The sequence below is a fragment of the Pseudophryne corroboree genome, chromosome 3, assembly GCF_028390025.1.
Source record: "Pseudophryne corroboree isolate aPseCor3 chromosome 3, aPseCor3.hap2, whole genome shotgun sequence".
Classification (NCBI taxonomy): domain Eukaryota; kingdom Metazoa; phylum Chordata; class Amphibia; order Anura; family Myobatrachidae; genus Pseudophryne; species Pseudophryne corroboree.
This window is the reverse complement of record NC_086446.1, coordinates 498,371,660-498,395,210: the sequence shown is the minus strand read 5'-3', so window position 1 is coordinate 498,395,210 and position 23,551 is coordinate 498,371,660. Positions and strand designations below refer to the sequence as shown.

The 23,551-nt window shown below is 46.7% G+C and overlaps 1 protein-coding gene across 1 annotated transcript; it reads right to left on the bottom strand.

The window, feature by feature from the left end:
* Nucleotides 1-65: 65 nt before the first annotated feature.
* Nucleotides 66-18,963, bottom strand: LOC135057946 (transmembrane protein 238-like). The gene is made up of 2 exons (XM_063963643.1): nucleotides 18,279-18,963; nucleotides 66-757 (listed from the first exon to the last, which is right to left on the bottom strand). Exon 1 carries the CDS (start codon nucleotides 18,829-18,831, stop codon nucleotides 18,295-18,297), a length of 537 nt encoding a protein of 178 aa, XP_063819713.1. The 5' UTR covers nucleotides 18,832-18,963; the 3' UTR covers nucleotides 66-757; nucleotides 18,279-18,294.
* Nucleotides 18,964-23,551: the final 4,588 nt, after the last annotated feature.

Sequence of the window (23,551 nt, the reverse complement as noted above, 5' to 3'; positions counted from 1 at the left end):
AAAAATAAACGGTCTATGACTAAGAAGCGAGAATTCTTGGTATATTTATCAATATTTATTGCAATTTGAGCGTGAGGAAAAAAAAACCCCTGAAAGAAAAAAAAAAGAACAAAAAAAAAAGAACAAAAAGAAAAAGGAAAAAAAGATCTCCATCAGGAAAAGTTGACTTCTTGAAATAATATTTGCGTTTGATGGCCTCATTTCCTAAAACACAGGAAAACCCCTTTTTGTATTACGAAAAAAAAGTAAAGTTACAAACAAAACGGCCCCAATAAGCACAAGTTTGTTTCAAAATAAGACATCAATATATATCATGTATGAAAAGATCCCCCCCCAAAAAACAAAAAAACAAAAACAAAAAAAAAAACCTGGCGTCCACTGTTGATTGTAGAATGCTCCATTGGAGTTAAAACGTTGACTACAATAAGAGAAATAATAATTTAAGAAAAAAAATTCTCATTGCCAGGGAGGATGGGAGTAAGGAGGATTCAATCCTCCATTAACACTATAATAAAATATCCAGTGCTTAACCAAATAAATAGTATCTGTACAGTGAATTAAAAGTAAAAAATAAAATAAAAAATAAAGTTTAACTTTTGTTTGTATACACCTGATAAAACAATAGTTGGAGTCACAGCTGAGGTAAGAGAATTGAAGCGAAGATTTAAGTCAACAGGGTAACAGCTGTTGCAGCGATGATTTTGTCAAGTAATACGATAACCTCCAGAAATGTACCCATGTATCACGTCTTCAAGCCCTAAGCACAAAACAGATTCAGTGATTAATATGCAACATCAAAATTATGTATTGGGTTCTTTTTAAGACATATATTATATACATACATACATACATACATACATACATATACACACATACAAAAAAAAAAAAAAAAAAAACACACTGGAAACAAAAGTTGCAGACGTTAGAAAACGTGCCCAAAATCATAGTAAATGGTCTGTCTGGTGGACACAGCATTCTATTTGAATGGCCATTATGTACCATATTGTGGTCAAATACCTAGTGCAAAGGTTCTCAAATGCGGTCCTCAAGGCACCCCAACAGTCCACCTCAGTAAATTTGGATTTACCTAAAACCTGGACTGTTGGGGTGCCTTGAGGACCGCGAGTGAGAACCTCTGACCTAGTGTGTATAAGATAGCTTTAGCATAACACGTTTGAATATTACCATAATAATCCACACACACAACATATACTAAGTACATATAATTTATATAAATACCGTATTTTTCGGACCATAAGACGCACTTTTTCTCCCCAAAAATGTGGGGGGAAAAGTACATGTGTCTTATGGTCCGAATAGAGCAATAAAGACCTTATGGAGCGCTCTCAATGCGCTGGGTAGGAGCGCACTGGGTGGGAGAGGCAGCAGTTATCGGGTGCGGGTAGCGGCGGGTCCTGTCTGCTGCTGCTGCTTTGCCGTCATCTCAGAGCCCGTCATCTGAGAGTGCCGGCATCACGTGACTCCTCCGCTCCCTCCCCTCACCTCCTCCGATTCCTTCCTCAGAGTAGAGTGCTTTGGGCAGCGTAAACTGACAGGCTGTGACAGGCAATAAAGTGAGTCCCCCCCTCACCTCTTCCTTTCTCAGAGCCTGTAAAGCTGATGTCTGTGTCTACAGTATAGATTGTAAGCTTGCAGCAGGGCCCTCTTACCTCCAAGTCTGTCTGTTGTTACCCAATTTGTTTTATCTCTGTTTACAATTGTAAAGCACAAAGGAATTTGCTGCGCTATATAAGACAATGTAACAGAATCTATTTGGTTCAGAATATTTTTTTTTCCTGTTTTCCTCCTCTAAAAACTAGGTGCGTCTTATGGTCAGGTGCGTCTTATGGTCCGAAAAATTATATGTGCACATATCTCCATATGTGCACATATAATCAATATTAAAAATACTTCTACTAAAGCTTCCTCCTTTTCCCATTTGCTACAATGAGTGTGTTATTCTCTATTCCAATATTCACTTAGTACTAGCACAGAGGTATCCAATAAAACTTTGTGTTATACCTGGTATCAAGGTGCTATTGTATGCAACCACAAGCATACTTTTTTTCCTCTAGTTTCACGTTATGTAAGTTTTCTATTCAGTCTGTTGAAATTGGTACAATTCTCGATCAGCTCTCTGAAGTACTGGACTGGGTTTCCAGTAGCGGCTGGTAAAATATGTACATAGGTAAAAAAGGCTGTAGCCAGCACTCCACCTTTGGTATGTGTTAGGTTTATGTGAGTCTATACCAGGGACGTGTGATTAGGTAAATGCAGTGGTTCAAGTGGGCCGGAACTGCGTTCTGTCACCTCTAATTGCAGGCGGAACCAGTTCCGCCTCCGCCCGGCTCACTAAGCATCAGGTCCCAGCAGCCATCTAAAGTTGGCAGCGGCCGCAAGCCAATCCCAGCTCGCGGACCGGCTGCATTGCCAACGAAAAAAGAAGGGGCGGCTATTTCAAAATGTGATGTGAGCCAATCACAGCTCACGGACCACCAGCCAATGAGAAGCTGCCAAGTGGCAGCTTCTCATTGGTTGGCGGCTCGCGTACCGTAATTTGTGCGCAGCCGGCGACAGTTTCAAAGTGGTGGCCCCTTCTTTTAAATAGCAGCCAATCCACAAGTCCTGTCTGGCGCCCGCTGACAGCTTTACTATGCTGCAGCCGTGACCCGACGCAAGGGGTGAGATGGAGGGAGAGGGGTTGTAAAAAAGCAGGGGGTGAGATGGAGTGGGAGGAGCAGAGGGTGAGCTATGGTGGAAGGGGGGTTGTAAAAGAACAGGGGGTGAGATGGAGTGGGAGGAGCAGGGAGTGAGAGGTGCAGGGGGTGAGATGGGGAGGGAGTTAGATGGGGAGGGAGTGAGATGGGGGAGTGAGGTGCAGGGGGTGAGATGGGGAGGGAGTGAGAGGTGCAGGGGGTGAGATGGGGAGGGAGTGAGAGGAACAGGGAGTGAGATGGGGGAGTGAGGCACAGGGAATGAGAGGTGTAGAGAAAGGGGAGAGAAAGATTCAGATGATCAGACACAAAGGACAGCATATATGGAGTAATGGATACCTAGGATGAAGATATGGACACATGAGGAGAGTGACAGACAAAGGAAACAAGAAAGTAGAAAAGGCACATAGAAGACATAAGAGAGGTGAGCAAAGGTTGTTCAACATACTGCAATATTTTGAATCGAATCTAAAATTAGGAGGGGGGGGGGTACTGCTTTGGGCATTGTGCGTGTAAGTGGCTCTGCTATTGTGGGCATTGTGTGTGTAAAGGGCAGTAGTATGTGGGGCGGGCAATGTGAATAAAATTGTGCTACTGTGAGGCATTATTTTGAATTGAGGGTACTTGTGTGGCCACACCCCTCCCTTGTAAGGACACACCCCTTTTTCGGCGTGCGCTAAGCGGGAGGGGTCGTGGGGGAGATGAGTTCCCCATCCTCTCTAGGACCACTTTAAGCCCTGGGTAAATGCCTAGTTGCCAACCCTCCCACATACTGCAGGAGACTCCCTGAAATAGAAGCAATCTCCCCGACTCCCTGAATAGACCAGCAATCTCCCTGATTGCACATTTCCCCCATTGTTTAGCAGTTACACTCTTGGGGGGGGGGGGGGGGGGAGAAATCAGAGATACATACTGCACATTCAATTGGGCTCATCAGGGCCATTTCCCTGTATTGGTTATAAGGCACAATGATCCCTATGGCTACATGCATTTTAAATAAGGCTTATCATGGCCACTTACAGTATATGAACCTCTTGCAAATCAAAATATACAAACAAATCCTGCAAAATATCAGTATCTTTTCTTCAACAAGTAGATCTTACTGACTTTGGGGCTCATTTACACTTGGATGCAAGACATCAATCATGACACACCTCTCAGATGTAGCAGTATACGTCCGCGCTGATAGGTGTTACTCTCACAATCTCCCTGAAATGCTTTTTCAAAAGTAGGCAAGTATGGGTAAATGGCTCAGGAGGCACTGACTAGTACCAGAGCCAGATTTACAAACAATATATGAACCAAGGGTTCATGTGGGTATTATACACAGGTGCAGCAGTACTGTATATAATGCTGGAAATTTGGTGAGTTTTGATCAGGGATGTGCACGTTAGGCATGGGAGGCACTGCATCACCTGCCATAAACTTTATACTCCAGAGTTTTGCTATAAAAATGATTAGAATAATGCAAATAAGATATTTCTAATATATTCTTTGTATTTTTCTTAGATTATATAGCCAAAACTCTGGCATATACGTTAGTATGAAAGGAAAGGCTTTGCCTCACCCTACCGCACATCACTGGTATATACCGGTGAAGAATGATAATGTGTGAAAATCCAATTTATTGCTCATTGTAAGGTGGGAGACAGTGCTCTTGAATTAATAAAAAATCACATGAAGCAGCGAATGAGATGACGAGTGTCAGGTGTAGTCCGAATAGGAGCGCCTTTTAATGTTATGGCAAGCAGCGGCTGCTATACTCCCATATAGTACTTGGTAGTTGACTGGGATGAAAGTTGTCTCTTTGCTCTTGTCTGACCATTTATTACGAAATTGGCTGCTAGTGGCAGAAGTTCAGTCAGTTGAGTCTGACTTGTGCTATAAATTAATAAACTCCTGGAGATTGAGCTTCCACTCTCTGCTGCCCTTTGTTGATGTTTAACCCTTGGAATTCTGTGCAGACATCACCTTAAACACCATTTGCCGATGAAACCTTAAAAGCTTGTCACTGAAACTGCAAAAGGCACCATAACACCTGCCCCTTTATTGTCTTGCAGCAATACTAGCCATATCCACAGGATGCGGTCACGTGACTTCCGCTCGGGATCCCGCAATCACCATGCAGACGCCGGGATCCCGAGCGATCAAATGCCCGACAGTCAGCATGCCGACAAACTGGGGCTATTCCCACTCGTGGGTGTCCACGACCCCCATAGAGTGGGACTAAAACCTGTGGCGAGCGCACAAGTAACTTAAGCAGTCTAGCATATTTATGTGCCTCTGACCGTGCTGTCAATAACACACAAGCCACAGCTGTGTTGAGGTCCTCACTTTCAATATACTGTGTCCCCTGTGGGTGTGGATCATTAGATCGACAGTGTTTAGGTCGACCACTATAGGTCGACAGGGTTTGAAGGTCAACATGTTCTAGGTCGACATGAGTTTATGTTTTTTGAGTGTCGTTTTCGCCGTACAGTGACCGGGAAGCCCAATTAGTGCACCGTGTCCGCTCGCCATGCTTCGGGCAAGGTGCCTCTCTCCGCTACTGCAGCGCTCCGCACAGGTTACCGTTCCAATCGTAGTCCACGTGGATCGTTAAAAATGAAAAAGTTCAAAAAAAGAAAAAAAATTGAAACTCATTTAACTCATGTCAAACTTTTGACCTGTTGACCTATAGTGGTCGACCTAAACATTGTCGACCTAGACACTGTCGATCTTCAGACAGGATCCCGTCCCCTTTACCTACCCTATTCCATATTTAGATTTTTAATGGTCAATAGATATAACTTGAGTCACTTCTTAGTTTAAACACATACTTCTCTAGGTTACTCTTCTACTAGTATGTTAAGAATAACCTATAACAATATACTGCAGGGACAATCACAAACTAAAGTGATAATACTGTATACAGTTTCCATTCAAAGCAATGGAGAGAAATAATTCACTATAGTAGTACTTAGAGATAGAGCTGACATTGATTACTAATTATAGGTCAAAACAACTAGTACTAACAGGACAGTTCAAGAATACATAGTGTGGCAGGTTACCATCATTAAGCTCGTTTTACATACTATTAGCAGGCAAATTGAGTTTGTCAGCCAGCAAGATTTAAAATGGTAATAACTGGCAAGTATGTTGATTAGATGTCAAAGGCCATGAAAACTACATGCGATTAAAGAGCTAGCTGTGTGTATTTCCAGCTGTCCACATTTCCGCATAATTGCAGTCAGAAATTTTGTTTTCACTAGTTGCAAAACAAGCAGCAGTCTGCAACACAGGAATGCACATCTTTTGCCAACCATAGGGGTATATTTACTAAGGTGTGAGGGTTTTTTTTTTTTTTTTTTAAAGTGGAGATGCTGAAGTATGGGGGCAGTATATGAAACAGAGCTGTAGATAATGGAGTACATTCATAGGATGGAAATGTTACCATTTAACATTACCCATTTAATAATAATATAATTTAACATGACTATTATGACAACAGATTAGACTTTTATAGGCCCTACACACTGGCCTATAATCCTCAAAGATATGAATGATCTCGTTCATTAATGAACGAGATAACATTCATATCTTTGAGTGTGGAGTCACCAGCGATGAACGATGCGCGGCCCCGCGCTCGTTCATCGCTGGTTCCCTATCGGCTGTGCATGCAGGCCATTATGGACGATCTTGTTCATATTTGCCTGCACTTCAATGGAGCCAGGTGACGGGGGGAGTGAAGAAACTTCACTCCCCCCACACCCGGGTCGGCCGTATCCGCCGTCAGGCAGCTCGGCTACGGATCTTTAAATGTGTAGTGCCCATTAATCTGCTCCATCACCAAATTCATTATTTTATATATTCTGTCATGGATTCTGTAGTGGCAAACAAATTATACAGCTACACCTTACACAAATGCAATGAGCACACACAACAGATACAAGAACATAATGATAGCACATACATGACTACGCAAGACTGATTTATATGCAATCAACTGCAACTAGTATAGATGCAGGTACTAATTTTATGAGTACATAAACAGCATAAAATGAGCATAAAAGATATAACAAGGACTAGGTAGATTGAGATTGGACAGACATGAGACATAGGGTAGAGACAGCACAGTATCTGTGTTCCCTCCCCCCTGAGTGCATACAGTGATAAGTCTGCACCTATCAGGGTGGGTAGGCCATCTCTGGGTAACTACTGCACTGCTCCAAGTGTCCTTAAGATGCTCAAAGCAGCTATACAGCCTGCATGGCTGGACTGTCTAAAGCACACGCTGGCCAGCACTGGCGGTGAGGGTGCCACCCCCAGTGTACTCCGCACTGTGCGTTGGAACCGGCAGCACTGCCCACCTTACGGCTCTGAGTGGAGATGGTCTTACATGTAAGAGCTTACATTCTAGATAGGGGATAATGTGAGAAAGGAGCTAATGGGGTTTATGGGGTCTCGGTGGATGAAGGAAGTAGACATAAGTGTTTGAGGGGGTGTCTTCATGAGTTTTCAGGAAGCATTTGAAGTAGTTTAGGTTGGGGCAGCGTCTGAAAGGGTGAAATAAGGAATTCCAGAGATGGGGAGCAGTATGGAAGAAGTGGAGTGGTTGAGCTGCTCTCTATCTCATGAGGTGGTCAGAGATATATGCAGGGGAAGCGCTAATGAGGGCTTGGTATGCAATGGTGAGCATCTTGAATTTGAGAGGGAAAGGTGGTCCAGTGAATGGATTTACAGAGTAGAGCAGCAGATGAGGAGTGTCTGGAGAAGATTAGACTAGCTGTAGCAACCAGGATGGTTTGAACAGTAAAAAGGAGAGGGAAAAGCCAGTGAGGCGGTTACAGTGAGTAGTCAAGGTGAGAAATTAAATAATAAACAAGTGGACCAGGTTTTAAGTTACTTACTGAGGATAAGCTGTAGAGTTGGATGCAATATATTACAAAATTACACATTTCTTTACCACTTAACTGACAATTTGTCCCTTCAAAACCGTTCATAAGATTGTTGTTGTTTTTTTTAATTACTCAATATAGTTTAAAAAGTATTTTTTTTTAAATAGTTACATTTTATATTATGCACATTTGCCGAATGGATCTCCTCGTCAAAAACTGAGGGACACAGTGGGGTGGCGCAGTCGCATGTGATCTGACCATGCCAGTTAAGTGGTTAAGTGTATCAAGTGGTTGAGAGATGTAACCATAACCATCTGAATGACTAGTACGTGAATGTATTTTTTTTTTTTTTTCTAAAACAGAAACCATGAGGGCAATGCATTAGGAAGAAAAGATGAATTTAGAGTGGATGTAGTCCACTGCTTGCAGAAGTCCTTACACATCTATGGGCTCATTGTATTACAGGTCAATTGGGCATGCTCCGGTGAGCCTTGGGATGCTATAGCACCCAGCATACAGTATGTGGGTAACCAATAAGAAGCCACTGGCTGGCTCATGCTGGGTGTACATTGTCAGACACAATGTCTGATACACATTTTATCGGACAACCTGATACCCGCTCTCCCTCCCCTGGGGACAAAAACCATTTCCCTGTTCCTCCCCTGTGAAGGAACAGGGGAAATGTGCAGCAGTTGGGCGTAGCAGCACTTACATTGCCAGATGTGGCCGACCAATGATCGGATCAGTCAAGTGTGTTGGAAGATTTTTCATGCCCCGACTACTGCTCATTGGTCGCTGCTATACACTATGCAGTAAACGGTCCGATTAGCTGATAATCGGAAGATCAGGACAATACAGTAAGTGCACGGTAGCTAGTCAGTGCTTTACATTTGATAAAAGGACCTTTCACTATCATACCTCCCAACTTAGTGCTTCGAAGAGTGACATATTCGTGCTCCAGAGTGCACCCGAAATTAGTGGGAGTGACCTCACGGCAAGTGCTGTGTTTGCAAGCCACGCCCCCGTTTTCAGCACTCAGGGGCCTATTCATGAAGCAAAGAAAAAAAAAGAGTGGAGAAGTGAGCCAGTGGAGAAGTTGCCCATGTCAAACCAATCCGCTATGTATAATTCCCCACCCTTTTCACTTCTTCATGAATAGACACCTCAGTGAGCTGCTGGCCATGCCCCCTGTCCCTCTCTGCCGGGGAATTGACGCCGCATGTATGCGCACAGAATCTATTCACTGCTGCTCCGCTCAGAGCAGCCAGTGACAGAGAGGCGGAATCTCCCAACTGTCCCCCTTCCCACCCCCACCACCACATCAGGACTGTGACCCGCAAGTGGGACAGCGGGACAAACTGTGAAATACGGGACTGCCCTGCCAAAATCGGGACAGTTGGGAGGTATGTTCACAAGGCATAAGGAAGTGATAAACAAGTGCTAAGTGCAAGGTGATAAAACGCATCAGCCAATAAACTCCAATATGCAAATTGACAGACGCTGACTGGCTGGTGCATTTATCACCTTGCACTTATCACTGGTTTATCACTTCCTTATGCCTTATCCAGGTTAATACATCTGCCCCAACGATTGCTGTCCATTTATTCACCAGCAGGATCAAACAAACTAATTAATATATTGAAAGTGGTTATCCCAATTGTAATTAAGGAGACTCATTAACAACCAATTAGTCATTAGACAATACTGTAAACACCACTCATGTTTAATTACTTACCTTTCTGGAGTCCCGAATCGGCAGGACCGCCATCAAGGGGGGATGGTGGGGACACCAGCCCCGGACTGAGATGGGGCCCTGGTGGTTGCAGTCAGGATCGGGGGCCAGGCCAGCTGCCTGCCTGCGCACCGGCAGGAAGTCACGGCATGGAAGAACAGAGCCGTGGTGCCAGTGGTATTCTTATTACAGAGCCAGCCGTGAGCAAGAGCTCTCAGACCAGCGGCCAATCAGGAGCTGTCAAGTGGCAGCTCCTGATTGGCTGCCGGTCTGTGAGCTCCGATTGACTCACGACCGGCTCTATAGTAAGAACACACGCGTCTTATTTCTCAGTCCTGGGCCCAGTGGCGGATTCAGGGGGGGGGGGGGGGGGGCACCCAGGCACGTGCCCCCCCTGTCGTTTAGGATAATTTTTGAAGCCTTTATACTCATTACATTCCGGCCGCATAGCAACAGGGCTGGCCGCGCGCGGGAGGGGGGGGGGACGGGTCGTGATTTAAGGGCACTCCTTCTAGCTCCCTTCAGCCCGGACTGATGCTGCCGCTGCCGGGTCCCGCCGCTGCCGGTACTCGGCACAGTGACAGGGTTAAGCTCTCGTCTCCAGCATTCCCTGTCACGCTGGCTGGGTGCTGAGCAGCTCAGACTCCCCGAACTCCTCCAATGCTCTGGTGCGCTCTTGCCCTTCTAGAGACCCCAGTTGACCAGGGAGCCAGAGCAGGCATCTTCACCAACGGCTCCCCATGCTGACCACTGTAAGTAAGATTGGTATCACTTGCAAGGGGACAGAGGTTGCGGGAAATACTGACAAAATACAGAGGGATTATGCTTCATTTTTTAGTGTTTATATTTTTAGTGTCCCCAAAACGTTCCCTGTTCAGATTTTCATACAGCGATTCTGTCAGAGAGCTCAGGTGCAGATTTATTAAGCATGATAAAATGATAAAGTGGAAGGTGATAAAGCACCAGCCACTCAGCTCCTAACTGTCATTTTTCAAAACCAGCCTGTGACATAGAAGTTAAGTTAGGAGCTGACTGGCTGGTACTTTATCACCTTCCACTTTATCACTTCACCGAGCTTAATAAATCTTTATTAGGCATTGTCTTAAACTGTCATTCAGTCATCTGCTCAGTGGCGGAACTACCACCAGTGCAAGCAGTGCCTTGCACTGGGGCCCGCCACTGTCCAGGGGCCCAAATCCAGAGCGGCATGTAATGAGTCAAACCGACTCATTACATGACGCTGTCGGCCGTTATGTGGGAAAAAAGGGGGACGCTGTCGGCCGTTATGTGGGAAAAAAGGGGGACGCTGTCGGCCGTTATGTGGGAAAAAAGGGGGACGCTGTCGGCCGTTATGTGGGAAAAAAGGGGGACGCTGTCGGCCGTTATGTGGGAAAAAAGGGGGACGCTGTCGGCCGTTATGTGGGAAAAAAGGGGGACGCTGTCGGCCGTTATGTGGGAAAAAAGGGGGACGCTGTCGGCCGTTATGTGGGAAAAGGGGGACGCTGTCGGCCGTTATGTGGGAAAAGGGGGACGCTGTCGGCCGTTATGTGGGAAAAGGGGGACGCTGTCGGCCGTTATGTGGGAAAAGGGGGACGCTGTCGGCCGTTATGTGGGAAAAGGGGGACGCTGTCTGCCGTTATGTGTAAAAAGGGGGACGCTGTCTGCCGTTATGTGTAAAAAGGGGACGCTGTCTGCCGTTATGTGTAAAAAGGGGACGCTGTCTGCCGTTATGTGTAAAAAGGGGACGCTGTCTGCCGTTATGTGTAAAAAGGGGACGCTGTCTGCCGTTATGTGTAAAAAGGGGACGCTGTCTGCCGTTATGTGTAAAAAGGGGACGCTGTCTGCCGTTATGTGTAAAAAGGGGACGCTGTCTGCCGTTATGTGTAAAAAGGGGACGCTGTCTGCCGTTATGTGTAAAAAGGGGACGCTGTCTGCCGTTATGTGTAAAAAGGGGACGCTGTCTGCCGTTATGTGTAAAAAGGGGACGCTGTCTGCCGTTATGTGTAAAAAGGGGACGCTGTCTGCCGTTATGTGTAAAAAGGGGACGCTGTCTGCCGTAATGTGTAAAAGGGGCTCTACCTGGTGTAGTGGTGCTACTATGCGGCGTAATTTGAATAATTGAGACTACTGTGAATTGGTATTATTTTGTGTCCACGCCTCTATATTCCTTGCGCGCGCCTACGACGCGCACTGCTCCTGTTTTACATAGAAGGGGGGGGCGATGCTGTTTCTTGCACACAGCACTAAAATGTCTTGTTACGGCACTGTTGCTAGGTATCTATTTCCCTGGCCCCGAGCAGGTCCCCCTCACCAGAACTTGGATGGGATGGTGGAGGGGCCCAAAGCATTTTGTCGCACCTGGGCCCACCGCTCACTAGTTCCACCACTGCATCTGCTCATGGATGTCTCAAAGGCATTTAAAGTTAAATATAGAAAAACACTGACTTTATTCCTCCTATCACTGTCCAAACCACTGCATAATGCCTTTTCCACAGTCAGTGACCCCGCTATTCTATCTGACTGTAAACCTCTGTGCCACCTCCCGCTCCCCACTCTATATCACTCATTGTATCCCACATCCTGCATTATTTGCATACACAAATCCAAACACATGCTTCCTTACCCTGATTGCACCATACAGTGGCAACTAGCAGTGCAGAGTGGCTCGTCGGCATGCCATTCCCTGTGAGGCCACAACCCATGTTATGAGCCACACCCAGGAGCATGAGCAAAAGAACCCCCCCGACTTCCACTATCATGGTGCCCCCCCTGTCATTTTGCTCTGGATCCACCCCTGCCTGGGCCCTATCATTTCTGATGGCAGCCCTGCGCAACGGTGCTGCAATCGCGACAAAAAATAAATAATAATCACAGGCAAAATGGCCGCTGTGCATAATAATTATTAGTCTCAGGAACATGGTGGTCGCCATGTTTCCGGAGACTTACGCATGCACAGCAGACTGGAACAATGCCAGAGTCTACTGTGCCGTGGACAGGAGAGGGCTCACCCAGAGCCTGCACAAGGGCCCCCTCCTCTGTTAAAATGCTCCTGGGCCAGGTTAATGTCTCCTTTGGTGGGAGAAGCATTAAGTAGTGGAAAGTGATGAAGTGGAGAAGTTAGCCATACCAACCAATCAGTTCCTGTCATTTCAAAGGGACGAATTCAAATGTCTCACCACCTTCCCACCCACGATCGCGCCTGCCAGCAGCTATTTAATGATGCTGCCAATGGGTGCGACAAGATCATTTCAGCTCATTACCACCTTTACGCGATGAAATGCATGAAAAGAGGCCCATTTGGGCCTTTCCCGCTCACGCCCATTACTTTAGTCGAGTTTATGTGCTTTGCTCGCCTAAACCTCAGTGTAATGGGCGTGATCAGTGGGGGAATTTGAATATTGCCCCACAATCTCCCGTCACTTTAGACAGGAGATCAGGGGTGCAACAACATTTCAATTCGCCCCAAAGACTGCTAGATAAATGACAAAGCAACCACTCTCCAAAGCTTGATACATCTCCCCCGATCTATTAAGTAGCTGGAATGTACTTGTCTGGTGATACAGGTTCCAGGGAGTGTTACAGTATATAATAACAATGACAGAAGAACTTCTTGTTTCCAAGAGGTGAAAAAGGTGCAAGTACTCCGTACCACCACAAAATAAAAAAACAAACCAAAAACACAAAACAAAAACCCATTACATAAATATAGACGCACTCAAATCTAAAACATAACTTTTTCGTTAATAAGAAAAACAAAATGGTACTGTGGATGCTGGGTTACCTGGGATCCCCAATTGCTCTAATACCCCTTTCAGACATACGTCCAGGGAATTTCCCTGCTCAGTCCCGAGTTTTTCACACTACACCCGAGACCTGGGAAATTCCCGGGTCGACCCCTTTCAGTCACAAGCCTGGTCTGCCCTGACAACCAGGGCAGACCAGGCTACTCATGTCACACACACACGTACATGTCTTACACATACACGTCACACTCAATCACACACATACATGTGATATACACACACATGCCAAACTCACACACACACACACCACAACAGGCCGCCTCTCTGTTTTTAGGCTGCGCTGGCTGCTTCAACTACTCACAGTAACATGGACTACAGCAGCCGGCGCACGCCCCTCTTCACTCCGGCTCCCTCCAGACAGACCAGCCCCTTCCACAAGTACACACGCCAATCAGGTGCGACTTGGGAGCAAATTCCCTGGTCCCGCCTTTAAGAACTAAACCGGGTTGTTTACCCGGGACTTAAGTCCCGGGAAAAACCCTGGTCATTGCAGGGTCAGCAACCCGGGAATGTGTTCCCAGGTTGGGGCCTTTCAGACATGTGTAAACACCTGGGATTTTGGAGGATGTCTGAAAGGGGTATTACTGTCCTACTCCACACACTTCCTACCTCTGACGTTTTGAACAGAAAGTTTAAGTGGGAAAGCCACTGACACTTGCTCCCCAATAATGCCACATGAAACCATTATAGCCAATCGGAACCTTAGGTGTCTATACATGAAGCAGTGAAAAGAGTGGAGAAGTGAGCCTGTGGAGAAATAGTCTATAGCAACCAATCAGCTGCTCCGTACAATATGCAAATTATAAATGTTACTTCAATGATGATTGGTTGCCATTGGCAACTTCTCCACACTTTTCACTGCTTCATGAATAAACCCCATAATGGATCAGACATGCGGCACGTCTATGACAGGTAACATTTTGTTTTCTTACACAAACTGCTTCAACAGCTGGCAGGCTGTTAACCAACCAAACCTGTTCCAGCCACATAACATCCATTCTCTACTCCCTCCAATGGCTGCCTGTAAGATGGAGATTGGCTGAGTTTCAAAGCCCTACATGGAAGGGCCGAAGGTACTTGAAGCAGCTTCTAATCCCTTCCTGTCCTGCTTGATTACTGCTATCTGTTGATGGACGACTATTAACAGTACCTAGAATCTCCCAGAATTTATTTGGGGGTCGAGCTTTCAGCTTTGTGGCTCTGACTCTTTGTACTCGCTTCCCCGCACAGTTCGAGAAGCATCCACTCTACAATCCTTCAAAAATAGACTCAAGACTTTCCCGTTTACCCAAGCATTTCACTAATGTCCCTTGTTAAGGTTGTTTTGTATAGGCAAATGTAAAGTACTCTGGGGCTAATTCAAATGTTTCTCCCCGCAACCTGGGTTGCAGCAGCTGCGTGTGATGTCACGCAGCTGCCGCGGCCTGCCCCCGCAATTCTCCAGACACGCCTGCATTGTACAGACTGCGCCCCACCAATGGCGTTCTAATGCCATTGGCACGCCCCCTCCCGCCCCGTGACCGCCTTGCCTGTCAATCAGGTAGAGGCGATCGCAGCCCTGAGATGCTTTTAGCATTTCACTGGGCTCCCGGGGTGCGCATGCGCACTCTGTAAAAGGCTTCAGACTGCGATCGCTGCCGCGATCCGGTCTGAATTAGGCTCTAAGCCTTGGAGAGAGATAAAGTGAAGAGAGATAAAGTACCAACCAACCAGCTCCTGTCATTTTTCACACAGCCGGTGACATAGCAGTTAATAGCCGATTGGCTGGAACTTTATTTCTGTCCACTTTATCTCACTCCAGGGCTTAGTTCATAGAATTCTAGGGTCTTCAGTATGGTGCTATTTTTGGGGCTGTTACTCACAGGCTAAAATTTCCTCTGTATTGAGAACAGCAGCTAGAGTGCCCCAAAATTAATAGGAAACAAAAAGCAGAGCAGGATCGTAAACATTATACTAAAAGCTATGTATTTTCTAGTAATTAATAGCGAAATACAAAAACATTTTTTATGAATTGATTAGGAAGATCAGTTTGATCTGGAAAAAAGCTGTAGCAATGCAGAATTAGGTTACTATGGGCAGGGAGGGGATCATATTGTGTTCTATTCATATGTTCTTTTTATATCCTTGAAAGGATCTTATGTAATATTCCTAGAAGTAGTTCAACCTGACCTGATTAAAGTGCAGATGTCACATCTAATCTACATGCACATTCAGCAGGTTTTGCTGATTGTGTTTTTAAATACCATTTAAAAAGAAAATCTTTTTAAAGAGTGAAACTAGCTTAAAACTTACACGTTTGAAAGGGGTGTGGATCACTAGATCGACAGTGTCTAGGTTGACGACCACTATACCACTAGAGGTCGACGACCACTATACCACTAGAGGTCGATGACCACTACAGGTCGACATGAGTTTTTCATGTTTTTTTGGTGTCATTTTCTTCAGTGACCGGGAAGCCCAATTAGTGCACCGTGTCCCCTCGCATGGCTCGCTTCGCTATGCTTCGGGCAAGGTGCCTCGCTGTGCTTGGCACAGGTTACTATTCCCAATCGTGGTCCGCGTGGATCGTTAAGTATGAAAAAGTAAAAAAAAAGAAGAAAAAAAAAAAAAAAAAGTGAAAAACTCATGTCAATCTTTTGACCTGTCGACCTAGAGACACTGTCGACCTTGAAAACATATCGACCTAGTGACTGTTGACCTATAGTGGTCGACCTAGACACCGTCGATCTTCAGACCGTATCCAGTTTGAAAAATACTCTATAACCCAAAGTTATGGTTTGGTAAAACCGTTAGAAATCTTACCACTAGCGGGGCAAGCGTCAATTAGGCCAAAAGAAGCAACCCAAACGATAGCTTTCGCCCATGTTAAAAGGCAAACATAATAAATTAAGTGTTCTCTGTGCAGAGAAACTAAAGCAGTGGCTGCCAAATGCAGTCCTCAAGGCAGCCCAACAGTTCAGATTTTATGGATATCCCTGTTATAATCAAACTGAGGCATAATTAAACCACCTGTGCCTAAAACATGGATATTCTTAAAGCTTGGACTGTTGGGGTACCTTGAGGACCGCGTTTGTGAACCACTGGAGTAAAGTAAAAATGAAATTCTGCTCTATCAATGATTTCCTTAAAACAAACAAGAAAACAATACATCTTTAGGCCATTAGTGGCTGTTGCCAGGGGTGTATCTAGGGGTCCGAGCGCCCCTGGCAAAGTAAGGGGATGGCGCCCCCCCCCCCCCCCCACACACACACATTTGGAATAAGGTGCGAGTATTGGAAATGGGGCATGGTCTTGTGGGGGAAGGGCATGGACACAATAATACTTCCAATTCAAATTATGCCACACAGTAGTGTCCCTCATTCACATTACACCGCACAGTAGTGTCTCGTATTCACGTTACACCATCCCTCCCCCTAACCCACCTTCCCCACAGCCTGACCGTAACCTCCCCCCCTTCCCCAAAAGCTTCTTCAGTGGTGCCTAACTCTAACCCACCCTTCCTAATCTCCCTCCCTGCAGCCTAACCCTAGCCCTCCCGCCCTCGCAGCCTAACCCTAACCCTCCCACGTGCCTTGCCAGTACAGACTTTGGCATCAACTCAATCCGGATTTTGCCATTCTGCATCGCTATCTATGTTGGGATGCCAGCATCAGCATTCCGAGCAGTTTCGGGATGCTGGCGTCAGCTTTCCAATCGCCGGGATGCCAAACGCCAGCATCTTGACTGCATCCTGAATGAAATGCTAATGAGCTGCAGTGAGATGAGCCTCAAATGGACCCATCCATTAACCAAACACCATTAGTTGGATGGTAGAAGTACTTCCTGTTAGAAAAAACATCAGGGTGCCATCACTTCCAAGATAAAATGATCAATTATACAATTAACTGATACACGTTTCCTTGAACATGGCCTTGAAATAGGTAAGATATGTATTTTCTTTATTACACTCAACAAGTTAAAGTTTTCACTTACTTACTACTTACATCTAACATGCATGAAAATCGTGTAGATTTCCAGGTACTACAGTCCCTTCTCCCAAACATTGACACTTTTTTTATTATCTTCAACAACAAATAGATCTATAGCACTGTGCTATATAACAATTGCTGTGTACCTGGTGAGAGTCTGTTACTGCCGGTGCGGCGCCGGTGTCCGTCAGCACCGCACTGCACTAGTGATCAGAGTAGTGTCCGGCAGCACCGCACTTGTAATCAGACTCACAATAAACTACAGTTCCCAGCAGCCCTTGCTGCCAGGAGCTCCCAGCAACAAGGGCTGCTGGGAGCTGTAGTTTATTTTGAGTCTGATTACAAGTGCGGTGCTGCCGGACACCAGCGCCGCTCCAGCAGTAACAGACTCTCACCAGGCACAGTCTGACAGTACTGCTTTTCTATCCTTTGGCCGCGGGTGGCACAGCCAGGCGGCGCCCCCTCCTTGCCTGGCGCCCCTGGCGAGTGCCATCCTGGCCAATAGGTAGATACACCCCTGGCTGTTGCATTGCTATATATGAGCAATATGTGTCTATGCTTATGTCAAGAAAGCAGCAGATGTAGACAAATATATGGTTTCTAGCACAAAGTATTTTGTTCATAATATTGAGGGAGACATACTGAAAGAGAAAAAAAAAAAAAAAAAAAAACCCCATAAAACGGAGCACCCACTTCAAAATAAATAGGTTCCTTTTTTAAGACAAGAATAGACACACCAATTACTTCCTGCACTAACAACATTCCACAAAGTGTTGCCATTTCCTGGGATGGGAAGTTGGGTATCGTTTGAGCAGACCGGCAATGTTAAAACAAATAAAAAACACACAATGTCTCTGGTATGCTATGCCTCTGGCCTGCAGGACATGCTGGAACTTGTAGTCACACACACACACACTGGAAAGTGAATCCTGCAATTATTTGAGCTAATGCATCATCCACATTTGGGGAATGATATTACTATAATGACTGAACAGCTTGTCATAGAAATAAATAATTTAAGTGGGAACGAACATGTTAATTGCCGTCTACTGTATGATAAAAAGTGTGTGTGTGTGTGTGTGTGTGTGTGTTGTACTTTAGAATTCTGCAGTCACTGGTGTTCTTGGGGTTGCAAAAATGACCTATTTATATTACTATATATGGGACCTGACTGCGAGTCTTACCTGACAGCGTAGCCAGTTACACCAGTCTGTCCACCACCACTTGCACTCCCACTGTCTCCATGTGCCCAAACAGACTACTAACACTGCTCAGCTCCCATGGTGTCTGCGGGAATCCCGGCGGTTGCAGCGGGCTGCTGAGCCCAAGGTTACTGATGAACACAGAAGGGGTGAGAGGTAGAGGCTGCTTGGGCAGGCTGTGAGGAGCCGAGGAGCCCTTGGTCGCCCCTTTCCTTCGCTCTCTCTTTGAGAACCTCTCGGAGAACTTTCTGGCCAGCTGCACCAGGTTGCCTCGTTTGGGGGGCGCAGGGATGTCTCTCACCAGCTCCTCCATGGAGACCTCCAGGTTGAAGGAGTACCAGCCCAGCCACAAGAGAAGGCTGAAGAAGAGGAGGATGCCGCCCCCGTAGATGATGAAGTCCCCAAAGCTCCGGCCGTCCAGCTGTACGGTGGCGAAGATCCCCGTCAGGATCAGGCTGAGCCCCAGGACATCGAAACACACCGCTAGCAAAAACAGCACCGGGCAGCGGCCAAGCAGCCTCCTGGGCTGAGACATGTCTCCTTGGTAAGAGGGGTCCACCGGCCGCGGCCATCCACCTGCTCACTACAGATCTGAGCCCTGACTGTTACCTGAGCGCTGCTACCTGCCTAATTTGCATTAATTGGGAGACACTCCCACCACGTTCTGTTCCCATTATTGCATAACAGTGTAGTGAGAAGTAGGTGAGTGTTACATTGTCTGCCTACACCTTCCGTGTTCAGTCTTTATAATGCACAGCCAGATATCACTGCAGATCATTGTACATTCCTAGCAGTAAACCACGAACATGTACAGTCTCATTTAATATATATATTTTTTATGTTATTTTTTTTCTGTTGTTATGGCAGAGCTAGACCATATATTACTAGATTGTCAATTCCTTTGGTCAGTTCCTGGGTTCTTATTATGTCATGCTACAGGGATTGTATGATTCTTGGGGATTTGTCCCAAATGATATTATTCTGAATATTTATAAATGTGGGGGTCTAAGGGGCCTCTTCATCATCACATTTCATTCGCACAGGCGCACGCAAGGTGATTGACAAGAAGAGGCTGATTGTGGGTGGTAACTGACCGTTTACTGGGAGTGTCTGGAAAAACGCAGGCGTTCCCAAGCGTTTTCACGGAGGGTGTGTGATGTCAGCTCCGGCCCTGATCAGCCCGTTCTCATCACACTGGAGGAGTAGTCCTGGGCTGCACACAGACTGCACACACTGGATTTTTGCAGCTCGGCGTACACATGCGATCGCACACTTGCACGGCGAATTTACACTCCCCCTTGGGCGGCGACTGTCTGATCGCAGGACAGCAAAGTTAGCAGCCTACTGATCAGGTCTGAATCACCCCCATACAGCAAAAACCTGGGTGTTTACCCGTGAACGTGTCTCGACCCAGGTTTTTACGTTCCTGCTCCCTACCAGGGTTTTTTCCAGTACGACCCCTGATGCCTCTAGTGTGAATGCATCCAACCTAGGTTTTTAGACCTGGGTTGGAAGAAAAGTATCTGATTGGCTGTTCAGGTAACATAACCCAGCTACATTTAGGGGGTAATTAAGGTCTGATCGCTACTGTGCGTTTTCGCACAGCGGGCGATCAGATCTGAACTGCGCATGTGTATGCACCACTACGCGCTGGTGCGTCGCACAACAGCGACAGGCATTGGTGCTTAGAGACGGGATGGTGCGAAAATATTATTTGCACGGGCGTTCGCAAGGAGATTGACCGGAAGAGGCCATTTGTGGGTGGCAACTGACTGTTTTCCAGGAGTGTCCGGAAAAACACAGGTGGGATCAGGCGTTTGAGGGAGGGTGTCTGACGTCAGCTCCGGCCCCGATCAGCAGGATTCCATCGCACATGATAAGTAAGTCCTGGGCTGCGCAGAGGCTGCACAAACTGATTTTTGTACAGCTCTGCTAAAGAAGCGATCGCACACTTGCATAGCGCTTTTCCCCTCCCCCTGTAGGCGGCGACTATCTGATTGCAAGGCAGCAAAAAACGTAGCCCAGCGATCAGATCTGAATTACCCGCTTAGACTATTACACAGCAGACAGGGTAAATGCTGTATACTTACAGGAAGATTACACACATGGGCAGATCTGAACCTGAGGAATTTCGCTAATACTGGCAGATAACTGGTGTGGGAGGGGGAATGTGAGTGGGAGCACCTTAGTAAGATAAAAAAAAAATGATAATTACCTAGTAAGTAGCACAGTATTAAACCAACATGTATTTAAATAGGAAATAAGACCAGAAACTTGCCATTACTAAATATCAAAGGCTGAATAATATACATAAAAGCGTGCCCTTTAAATAAACGCAAAATTCCAGGGCAGACCCAGGTTCAGTGTGAACGCATCCAACCTGGGAATTTACCATATTTTAGTGTAGTGTGAATGCGGGACTCAGACTGAGACCTGGGAAATTCCTGTGCTGATTTACCAGGGTCGTACCTGTGTATTTCCAGGCTCTTATGTCTGAAAGGAGTATCACAGACCCATTCTTTCAGTGGCCCAATGAGGCTGGCTAATATTCAACAAGCTGAAAACAGAGATTTTGGAGTTTACCTATCGGAACCTACTCCATTTTCAGATGACATTGGTTCTGGCGCCCCACTGTTTCCTATTAGAAGGAGGTATAGGCTGTGAAGAAAGCCCTCTTGCAGGCCTGGCGGCAGGGGGGAGGTCAAAGGGGACTCCCATACCGGGCCCTGACAAGTAGTGGGGGTCGAATATTGCAAACCCGCCACAGATTTCCTCAAAAACTGCGTCTCTTTCTCATTATGTGACATCCTGCTAGAAATCTGGGATATCATTCCCCTTAAAGAATCCACCCATGCAGGTTCGGATTCGGAAGGCTGAGAAAGCATATTGCAGTCCTGAGTACATGGAATAGAGTACTTGTGGAGTTATGTGGAGGGCAGTACTCCCAATCAGCGTCTCTGTTGATCTGCAGGGAGTAAATGGCGCTGGTGAGTGCTGGATCCGCTCTGAGAAGAAGCCCCACCCCCTGTAATGGCATGCGGCTTCCCGCACTAAGGGGGTCATTCCGAGTTGATCGCTCGTTGCCGATTTTCGCAACGGAGCGATTAAGGCAAAAATGCGCATGCGCTAAGTATTTTAGCAGAAAAACGTAGTAGATTTACTCACGTCCAAACGAAGACTTTTCATCGTTGAAGTGATCGGAGTGTGATTGACAGGAAGTGGGTGTTTCTGGGCGGAAACTGACCATTTTCAGGGAGTGTGCGGAAAAACGCAGGCGTGTCAGGCAAAAACGCGGGAGTGTCTAGAGAAACGGGGGAGTGGCTGGCCAAACGCTGGGCGTGTGTGTGACGTCAAACCAGGAACGAAACGGCCTGAGCTGATCGCAGTCTTGTGAGTAGGTCTGGAGCTACTCAGAAACTGCTAAGAAATTTCTATTCGCAATTCTGCTAATTTTTCGTTCGCAATTCTGCTAAGCTAAGATACACTCCCAGAGGGCGGCGGCTTAGCGTGTGCAATGCTGCTAAAAGCAGCTAGCGAGCGAACAACTCGGAATGACCCCCTAAGAAATTATACTGGCCCGAGGTGTTTGTAATGTTAACAGCGGGATTAGCCCCTGTTAACAAGCGTGACCAGTGTAGGGTATTGTGTTGGCCCAGGGCGCCCATCAAGCGCTGACATGATGCATGTTGCTGGACTTCCACTGCTTCCTATTAGAAGGAGGTATAGGTTGTGAAGAAAGCCCTCTTGCAGGCCTGGCGGCAGGGGGGGAGGTCAAAGGGGACTCCCATACCGGGCCCTAACAAGTAGTGGGTGTCGAATATTGCAAACCCACCACAGATTTCCTCAAAAACTGCATCTCTTTCTCATTATGTGACATCCTGCTAGAAATCTGGGATATCATTCTCCTTAAAGAATCCACCCATGCAGATTCGGATTCGGAAGGCTGAGAAAGCATATTGCAGTCCTGAGTACATGGAATAGACTCCTCAGGAGAAGATAAACATTCCGCAGCACAGGCCACAGAGTCCTTGGACATGGTAATGTGGTATATACAGACTTACACACACACACACACACACACGCACGCACGCACGCACACACACACACACACACACACACACACACACACACACACACACACACACACACACACGAATGTCAGATACAGTTTCCCCCAGAGTACCTTCAGAGAGTCACAGAGTATAAGGAGCCAGCCACACAGCACCCCTGTAGGCAGCTATTATGATAAAAGCCTGGTGCCGACTAACTATCCTTAATAGGGTAGTTAGTCCTAATATAACACTCCCCCCTGTCTATAACACGCTGGTACCGCAGAGTACTTGTGGAGTTATGTGGAGGGCAGTGCTCTCAATCAGCGTCTCTGTTGATCTGCAGGGAGTAAATGGTGCTGGTGAGTGCTGGATCCGCTCTGAGAAGAAGCCCCCGCCCCCTGTAATGGCGTGCCGCTTCCCGCACTAAGAGATTATACTGGCCTGAGGTGTTTGTAATGTTAACAGCGGGATTAGCCCCTGTTAACAAGCGTGACCAGTGTAGGGTATTGTGCTGGCCCAGGGCACCCATCAAGCGCTGACATGATGCATGTTGCTGGACCTCCGGGAGTGCAGCCCCTCAGAGCTGCGCTCCAACCGTCGTGACGCCATACCCGCCTGCGACCCGCTAACTGGGACACCGGCGCTGTACTCACCACTCTTCTTTCTTCTGGCTCTGTTAGGGGGTGGGGGCCCAGCTGCGGGAGTGAGCGGTCGCCTTGTGGGCTTGCGATCAACACCCTCAGGAGCTCAGTGTCCTGCCAGTGGAGTAGGGAACCATTAACTCTTCAGGAAGTTGGTTCCTACTCCCCCCCCCATCCCCTAAGTCCCACAAAGCAGTTAGGCTGTTGCCAGCAGCCTTCCTGTACCTAACTAACTCTAAAAAATAATTAAACTAGAAAAAACCCTAAAAGCTCCCCTAGCTGTGACCTGCTTCTCCAGGCACATTTTCTAAACTGAGTCTGGTAGGAGGGGCATAGAGGGAGGAGTCAGCCCACACTATTAAACTCTTAAAGTGCCAGTGGCTCCTAGTGGACCCGTCTATACCCCATGGTACTAATGTGGACCCCAGCATCCTCTAGGACGTAAGAGAAAACATTTTTGTAGTTTATTAAATTCTACACACTGGCGGCAACATCCAAATTTTGATCCAATTGTCCGTTTGGGCGTTATCTTTCACGTGATAATGACGTCATTATGTCAACC